This window comes from Arachis ipaensis, chromosome B01 (assembly GCF_000816755.2).
Source record: "Arachis ipaensis cultivar K30076 chromosome B01, Araip1.1, whole genome shotgun sequence".
Taxonomy (NCBI): domain Eukaryota; kingdom Viridiplantae; phylum Streptophyta; class Magnoliopsida; order Fabales; family Fabaceae; genus Arachis; species Arachis ipaensis.
In genome coordinates, this window is record NC_029785.2 from 2,735,466 (window position 1) to 2,743,749 (window position 8,284).

Consider the following 8,284-nt stretch of genomic DNA (forward strand, 5'->3'; position numbering starts at 1 on the left):
TTTAAATACATACATATATAATATATTTTCATTTTAAATTTTAATTGACCCCATTAATAATAAATTTAGCCCAATTAGTTAAAATTTTAAATCCACTCTATCTTTCTATCATTTTAACTATTAATAAACCTAATCAAATTTAGTCTTTTTTTTGTTCTCAAATCCCACCATCATCACTCTTTTATTTTCTTAAATCCCCTTCTTAGATTCAACCTTTTTTTTTTACTTCCTTTTCTAGTAGTCATTTTTTTAATGTAACCATGTATGACTCTATGTATCTTTCTTGCCCCCAACATAAATTTTCTGGGTCCGTCACTGCTTATACATACAAGATACAAGATATATTTATATTATTTTTTCTTTAACCAACGCAAACTGAGAGTGAAATTGATTATTTGATACAAGATAAATTTTTCATTAACATACCTATAATAAAACATGAAAATAAACTTTGAATACAATTAAGAGTAAAGATATTTTGAATTCCCTATTATAAAAAGGCTTATAGGAGGAGTGCGTTACGTACAAATAATTTTCGTAAGGTACTCCATGAATGAACTTATATGAATGACTATTATATATAAAAATTCTTCTTGTTATTTTTTGCCAAACAGTAATTGGCATAAATGTTATCGTCATATTATAGCTGTATTTATGTTGTGTATCTTTTGCATTATATTAGTTTTATATTCTACCTTTACTGCACATTTTAGTATAAATTTTAATGTTCGTAGTTGCACACATATTCTATTTTATATGTTATGTTTTTTAGAACGGTATATGCCATATCATGCGGAATGAATATAGTACGATACTTAACATTATTTTAGCTTTGAAAAAGTTGTTTCACATTAATTATTAAACCATATAATTGATGTACAATAGATATGGACAAAACATGGATTCTTAAGCCACGAGATAGCATAGAATATAGACGAGGACTTAATATGTTCCTAGACTTTGCATTTGCGAATGCATCGTCGGATAACATGATTAAGTGTCCATGTCCTCAATGTGGGTTTCAATTTATGCAAACAAGAGAGGATGCGTACGACCACCTGTTGATAAAGCCCTTTCCCGCTGGCTATACTTTGTGGTTGCGTCATGGTGAGAAACCAGCTGGGGAGAGCTCTACTTGCACACCAATAGTTGAGAAACCTACACCCGAAGTGAATCCATATATTCAAATGGTGCACGAGGCATTTAACGTCACAATGCCTCCTGAAATTGAGGAGACCACAACATCAGATCATGTAGAAGACGATGATGTAGAGTTGCCATACTTGTACGATGGTCCAAGTCGCGAGGCACAGGATTTTGTCGATCTTCTTGCGGATGGTGCGGAGGAATTATATCCTGGCTGCTCGAAATACTCAAAATTGTCTTTCCTAGTGAAGCTTTATCACATTAAGTGTATGTGTGGTGTGAGTGACAAGGCTATGTCGATGATTTTGGACTTATTGCGGGATGCATTTGAGCAAGCCAAATTCCCGTCCACTTTGTATGAAGCCAAGAAAACTATCCGAAAGTTGGGGATTGAGTACAAAAGGGTAGATGCATGCCCTAACGATTGCATGTTGTATCGGGGTGAGGATGAGGGCGCGACGAAATGCAAGCAGTGTGGGACTTCACGATGGAAGCAGAAGACGCGAAAGGGTTCCATTACGAAACTCAAAATACCTGTCAGGAAAAACGGAAAGCCTCTCCCAGCGAAGACTCTCCGTTACTTTCCTCTAATACCACGACTGCAACGGTTATTCATGTGTAGCAAAACTTCATCTGACATGTTATGGCATAAGGAGGCAGATAATAATGATGGGTACTTGAGGCATCCAAGGGACGCTGAAGCATGGAAAGACTTTGATGCAAAGTATCCTTCTTTTTCTAACGATGCTCGCAGTGTTCGCTTGGCTTTAGCAAGTGACGGTTTTAATCCTTTCAGAAATATGAGTACCACGTATTCCATTTGGCCTGTGATTCTAATTCCGTACAATCTTCCTCCCTGGCTATGCATGAAACAGTCATCTTTTATACTGTCTATGATAATTCCCGGTCCTAAAATGCCGGGTAACGACATCGATGTTTATTTGGAGCCCCTAGTGGATGAGTTGAAGCAACTCTGGGATGGCGTTGAAACTTATGATGCTAATAAGGGGATCACTTTCAAGATGCGTGCGGCACTAATGTGGACTATTAGCGATTTTCCAGGGTTGGGAAATTTATCTGGGTGGAACACGTATAGTGGGTTAGCTTGTCCCACGTGTAACGTGGATGCTAAGGCTCAGCGACTAACATTCAGTCGAAAATGGTGTTACACGGGCCATCGCCGCTTCTTGAATCAGGGCCATAAATATAGAGTAGACCGGATTAGATTTGATGGACAAGTTGAAAGCAGAGATCCACCAAAGAAGTATTCTGGAGCAGATGTCTTAAGGCAGCAGTGTAACATGCAAGTATCGTTTGGGAAGAGCTCAACTCTGACAGCCAAAAGAAGACGCATTGGTGAAGATGCAGATCAAGATGACTCGTATTGGAAAAAGAGGAGTGTGTTCTTTGAACTCCCGTATTGGAAGGATCACATGCTGCGTCATAACCTTGACGTGATGCATATAGAGAAGAACATTTGTGATAATTTGGTCTTCACTATCTTAAACGATAGCGTCAAATCAAAGGACAATCTTAAGGCTCGCAAAGATTTACAAAGCATGGACATAAGGTCTGAATTGTGGCCGGATGAAGGTGGTAAATATCCGTCAGCAATCTTCACAATGTCAAATCCACAAAAGGATGTATTCCTGAAGACTCTACAGAACGTGGTCTTTCCAGATGGTTACTCGAGCAATATTGCTCGTTGTGTTGACATCCGGCAGCGCAAGTTGTATGGGTTGAAGAGTCACGACTGCCACATTCTAATGGAACAATTACTTCCAATTTTGGTGAAGAATGCACTGCCACCTCCAGTATCGAATGTGATTGCGAATCTGTCCTCCTTTTTTCGAGAACTCTGTGGAAAAGCTGTAAATCCTATGAATCTTGGTGACCTTCAGAATCATGTTGTGCAAACTCTGTGTCAGATGGAAATGATATTTCCTCCGTCCTTCTTCACTGTCATGGTTCACCTTACGGTGCACCTCGTTGATGAACTAAAACTTGGTGGCCCGGTACATTATCGGTGGATGTATCCAATAGAAAGGTTAGCATGCTACTAAACGCATTTAATGCATCTTTTTCCATTTTCGTTAAGTATATCCTAAGCGTTATGATGTATTTATGTAAAAGGTACTTGGGACGATTAAAGCAATACGTGCGTAACAGGGCACAAGCTGAAGGTTCAATTGCGGAGGGATATTTATCCGAGGAGATTTTGACATTCTGCTCCAGATATTTGGATAATACTGAGACTAGACTCAACCGACCAGCGCGAGTTGACGATCGACCTGTTGATACTACAAACAATACAGGATGTACTATGTTCCCTGAAATTGGAAAAGGTTCAGGGGCTGTATCACATTTTGTACTGACCCCAATGGAAAGAGATCAGGCACATCGTCATGTGCTGGTCAATTGCGAGGCCGTCGCTCCATTTATTGAGTAAGTATGAACATGTAATCATTAAGCACGATTATAACCAATTTCAAACACTCAGTCGTTGGACTAAAGTCTTGTTATGTCGTAAAGTAAATTTAGGTCAGAAACCAAGCGAAAATTACGGGATCAAACAAGGTCGCAATCTAAGATAGACCGTGTTGTGCATGCAGAATTTCCTCGCCGGTTCAAGCGTGAGGTTCGTAGAAATTTAACCTGACCAACTTATTTGTGCCCTAGAATTATATATTGTAAATTCCAATTTTTTTATACGAACAAACTCTAATTTATGGTGCTAGGTTCCAATGGACAGTACTATACATTCTCAAGAAATGAAGTTGCTGGCATGTGGTCCCATGCTTCAGGCAAGACGGTTTGGGGCATACAACGTCAATGGGTACAAATTTAGAACCATCACAAAGGAAGACGGGCTAAAAACACAAAATAGTGGAGTTTATGTCTCATCAAATACAAGAAGTTATGCCAGCATGCGTGACAACAGAGTGGCTGTTGGTAGTGTTCCATATTATGAAAAAATTGTGGACATAATCGAACTGAACTACAGCTGCCATTTCACAGTGGTTTTGTTCAAATGTATTTGGGCTGATACAACTACGAGCAGAGGAATCAAAGAAGACCATCTGGGCCTTATCAGCGTTAATTTCGCTCGTCCAATTCACACCGGTGATCGAGAAGAGGATGAACCGTACATATTGGCATCAGAAGCTCAGCTCGTGTACTATGTACGTGATGAAGTAGATCAAGAATGGAGTGTAGTGGTTCATGTAAAACCACGAGACTTGTATGACATGGGAGGAGAGAATGAGGATGTTGAAGCTGCTTTTTCTCCTCAGCCCGGGTTGAACATGTCAGCAGTAGGTGACATCAGTGATTTACAGTTGACAAGAGATGATGATATAGAAGACCCAGTAGCAGATGATTCCGATAACATAGATTATGTGCCATAGTGAAAATATGGCAAAACATGTGCAGCATTTTCAGAGTATCTATGTGTGTTTGATAAGTTTAACAGTGTTTATGATGTGCACAGTTTGCTGGTTACATTACTATCTGTGTTTTCGTATTTGAATTAAGTTTTCATTTCAAGTTGATTTTCATGAATGCCACAAATTCCTTTTTTCTTCCAACGATTTTTGCTTCTAAAAGTTAGTTGTCAAGGCTTTGTTGTTCTCATCATCATTGTTATTGTTCTTAACCTCCAATAAAGGAAATTATGACATCGAGTAAATTATCTTGAATAACAATGTTGTTATCATTGACAAATTATTTTAATATAAAATGGTGTTGTAACAGGAGAAATGAAAACGGAGGATTTTTCATCATGCTGTGCAAGCACAACATTCGCTAATAAAATGGCTTTGGCCTCTCCATTCTCTTCATTGGAACATGCAATTACGGTTGCCAGAGACATATGGTCCCGTAAGTTGAATGTTAGGTCTTGGTTGGAGGCTTTATCAGGTCGTTCTTGTTCTAATGAATACTTGAAAACGGCGAACGAAGCTACTATGCAGGTATGTTCATTAGCCGTATCCTTAAACACTTGAGTTAAACATTATTTGAAAAATAAGTATTTTAAGTCGCTATATGCTTATGACATTTAACCAGAAGTAGTTGTTCCGTTCATGCTAAAATCTGTAGGAACTTCATGAATAGGGATCAAGGTACGAGGAGAAATTTGGCTATGTTTTTGTGACATTTGTAGCTGGTAGGACATCTGCAGACATACTTGCTGAATTAAAGGTTGGAAATAAATTTCTAGCACAGAAAGTGAATTACAGAGACACAATATGCTTTTCAAAATAGACCATCAACTATACATTATATCATGGTGCAGATGCGCTGTAATAACTCGCATGGTGTTGAGTTGGAGATTGCTTCCAAAGAGGAATTGAAGTATATAGAACGTGCTATTACAGAGCTTCTTTCTAAGAAATCTGTCCAAACTACTGACGAAGGAGACGGTAATAGTTATTTTTGTATTTGTTAATTTTGAAAGTCCTCTTTCCATAATTCCAAAATTTTTTTCCTTAATAACTAGAATGACTTGGAAGTTATCATTATCTTTTAAGTAGATTAACATGTTGTTGGTTGCATGTTCATATATTCAGTGTCAGTTGAATATTCGGGGGAAATAGTTGTTGACACTCTAGATGGAGCAGACACTGATTCAGAAGACGATTTAGATGCTATCTCCTCCGGTGGATATGACATCTCCAGGGATGTTGAGCTTAATAGGGTTCCAGAAGAAGACAATGAAACTGTAAACACCCAACACAGAGAAGATGTCATACATGCTGCAAAAAGGGGTTTCGATCTGAACAAGATGACGTGGTTTGGAGATGACTTATCAGATCCGTTATCACGTCACTGCAGCGCTTTTTTGACAGAGTATTTCTGGCCAGGTCAATATGATGTTGATGAGAAATTTTGACTCAAAACTTGTTTGTCTACTTTAGTAATTCTGATTTTTATGCTACATTGAACTTTGTTTTGAGTATATGAAATCGGACGTTCACTTGATTTTTGTGTTACCAGTAATGGTTAAATACAAACTCAAAATGGCTGATACTACAAGAGAAAACCTGATTCGTAAATTCGGTTTTAGTTATTCATGTATAAGTTTATTTTAAGAGTAAATAGCCATTTTCGACCATAAAAGATTTAAGTGCCGACAAAATTGACCATGACTAATTTAAACAAGATTTGTAACAATGAAAGATTAACTCCACTTGACAAATCTAACCAATCGTTAAATTTAAAATTAATTCCATTAAAAAATTTATAAAATTTCCAAAATACCCTTTTCTTTCATCTTCTCCATCCCAATATTTTACCAAAATCAAATTCATCAAGCCCTCCCTTCACCATTCTCAATCTCCTTCCCTCCCCACTCTCAGAAAAGCATGTAACACAAAATTTCAATGAATCCTACACACTAATTTTAATCATTGTTCAATCTAAGATTCATATTCGCCAGCGCCATCATTGGATCATGGGGAGACCCTTTTCAGCTATTGCAAGTACTACCACTTCATACAAGCATGTCCTCATTCACTGCTTCAACACAAAAACCTTGCAGGAGGCACGTGGCTTCTTCGACCAAATCCCTTCCCCTCACATGACCCTTGCCACCATCATGATTTTTGCCTATGCCTGTCGCCACATGCTTCCTGTAGCGCTCGACCTCTTTCGCAAGATATCCTCTAAGGATGTGGTTTCCTGGAACTCCATCAGAAAGGGTTATATATATTACAGCAATTTTGCCACTGTACGGAAACTGTTCGATGAAATGCCACATCGAAATGTCGTGACTTAGACCACTCTTATCATCGCGTCGTGGCTATTGATTCCCCATTTGTCTGCTGGCATAGACAAAGTGGCGACGAGATGCGATGGAGGTGAGAAGAAGCAGTCGACGACAAGGCTGGTGGCTAGAAGTTGTCGGTGGCGCAGAGTAGGAAGAGCCCAATAGTCACGACGACGACGCTGCCGAGGAGTAGATCTAACGAGGAAAAATCTGGCAACGACGATCTGAGAGTGGAAAGAGAAGGAGATTGAGAGTAGTGAAGGGAGGGCCTGATGAATTTGGTTTTGGTAAAATATTGGGATCTGGGAGTGGAGAGGGAAGGAGATTGAAAGTGGTGAAGGGAGGGCCTGATGAATTTGGTTTTGGTAAAATATTGGACGGAGAAGATGAAAGAAAAGGGCATTTTAGAAATTTTATAGAATTTTTAATAGAATTAATTTTAAATTTAACTATTGGTTAGATTTGTCATGTGAAATTAATCTTTCATGGTTATAAGTCTTATTTAAATTAGCCATGGTCAATTTTGTCGGCGTCTAAATCTTTTATGGTCGGAAATGGCTATTTACTCTATATTTTAATTAATGAATTATTTTTTATGTAACACAAAATCGAAAATTTATTTAATGCATTAATTAAGTTGCAGTATTTGAACCTTATTTTTTCATTTAAAAAAATAGCGAGGATTAGAACAATTATAAGAAGGCAGTAATGTTTATACAAAAAAAATTCAAGTACCAAAGAATATTGCAGCGGTTGGAAAAAAACCGCTGCAAAACGAGTAACAATGTAGCCAACAACTGGACATTTAACAGGGGTTACAGAAAAACCGCTGAAAAATGACAGTATTTAGCAGCATTCCCGCAAACCGCTACAACAACCGCTACAAAACAGGTACATTTTGCAGCGGTTATCGAAAAACCGCTGCAAAATATGATCATTTGGTGGCGTCTCGTAAAATCGCTACAAAAACTGCTGGCATATTGTATTTAGCAGCAGTTGAATAAAACCGCTACTAAATAACCGCTGCTATCTGCCGGTTTTCTTGTAGTGATGCAAGGTTGCCCATTCATACTTCTAACGTAATATAATATGTGACCAAGCTGTTGTAATTTTATAAATAAAGACGCTCTTTAATCTTTATTCTTTTCTAAGTTTTGTTTACATTTTACAGATCGAGGTTCCTAATTTTTTATAAGTTAAATCCTAACGTCGTCTTTAATTAACATTCAGAACACGTTCTATTGTTATTCCAAAATTTTATTTCGTATTATTTTTTCTTTTAGTCAAAGTTTGAACTTTTTTTTTTCAAATATTATCTATTATTATTTTCTTTTTTTTTTATGCAAATTTCATTTTAATTAAAATCTTTAA

General features: G+C 37.6%; 1 protein-coding gene across 1 annotated transcript; it reads left to right on the forward strand.

The window, feature by feature from the left end:
• LOC107644277 lies at nucleotides 888-4,553 on the forward strand. The gene is made up of 4 exons (XM_016348114.1): nucleotides 888-3,193; nucleotides 3,280-3,591; nucleotides 3,688-3,784; nucleotides 3,885-4,553. Exons 1-4 carry the CDS (start codon nucleotides 888-890, stop codon nucleotides 4,551-4,553), a joined length of 3,384 nt encoding a protein of 1,127 aa, XP_016203600.1.

What these genes read in the sequence shown, in the direction of transcription:
- LOC107644277 (XM_016348114.1), top strand. Translation starts at nt 888, where the DNA reads ATGGACAAAACATGGATTCTTAAGCCACGAGATAGCATAGAATATAGA. An exon ending in GCCGTCGCTCCATTTATTGA is followed by an intron (nt 3,592 to 3,687) that starts GTAAGTATGAAC and finishes AAGTAAATTTAG; the next exon opens with GTCAGAAACCAAGCGAAAAT. An exon ending in CTCGCCGGTTCAAGCGTGAG is followed by an intron (nt 3,785 to 3,884) that starts GTTCGTAGAAAT and finishes TTATGGTGCTAG; the next exon opens with GTTCCAATGGACAGTACTAT.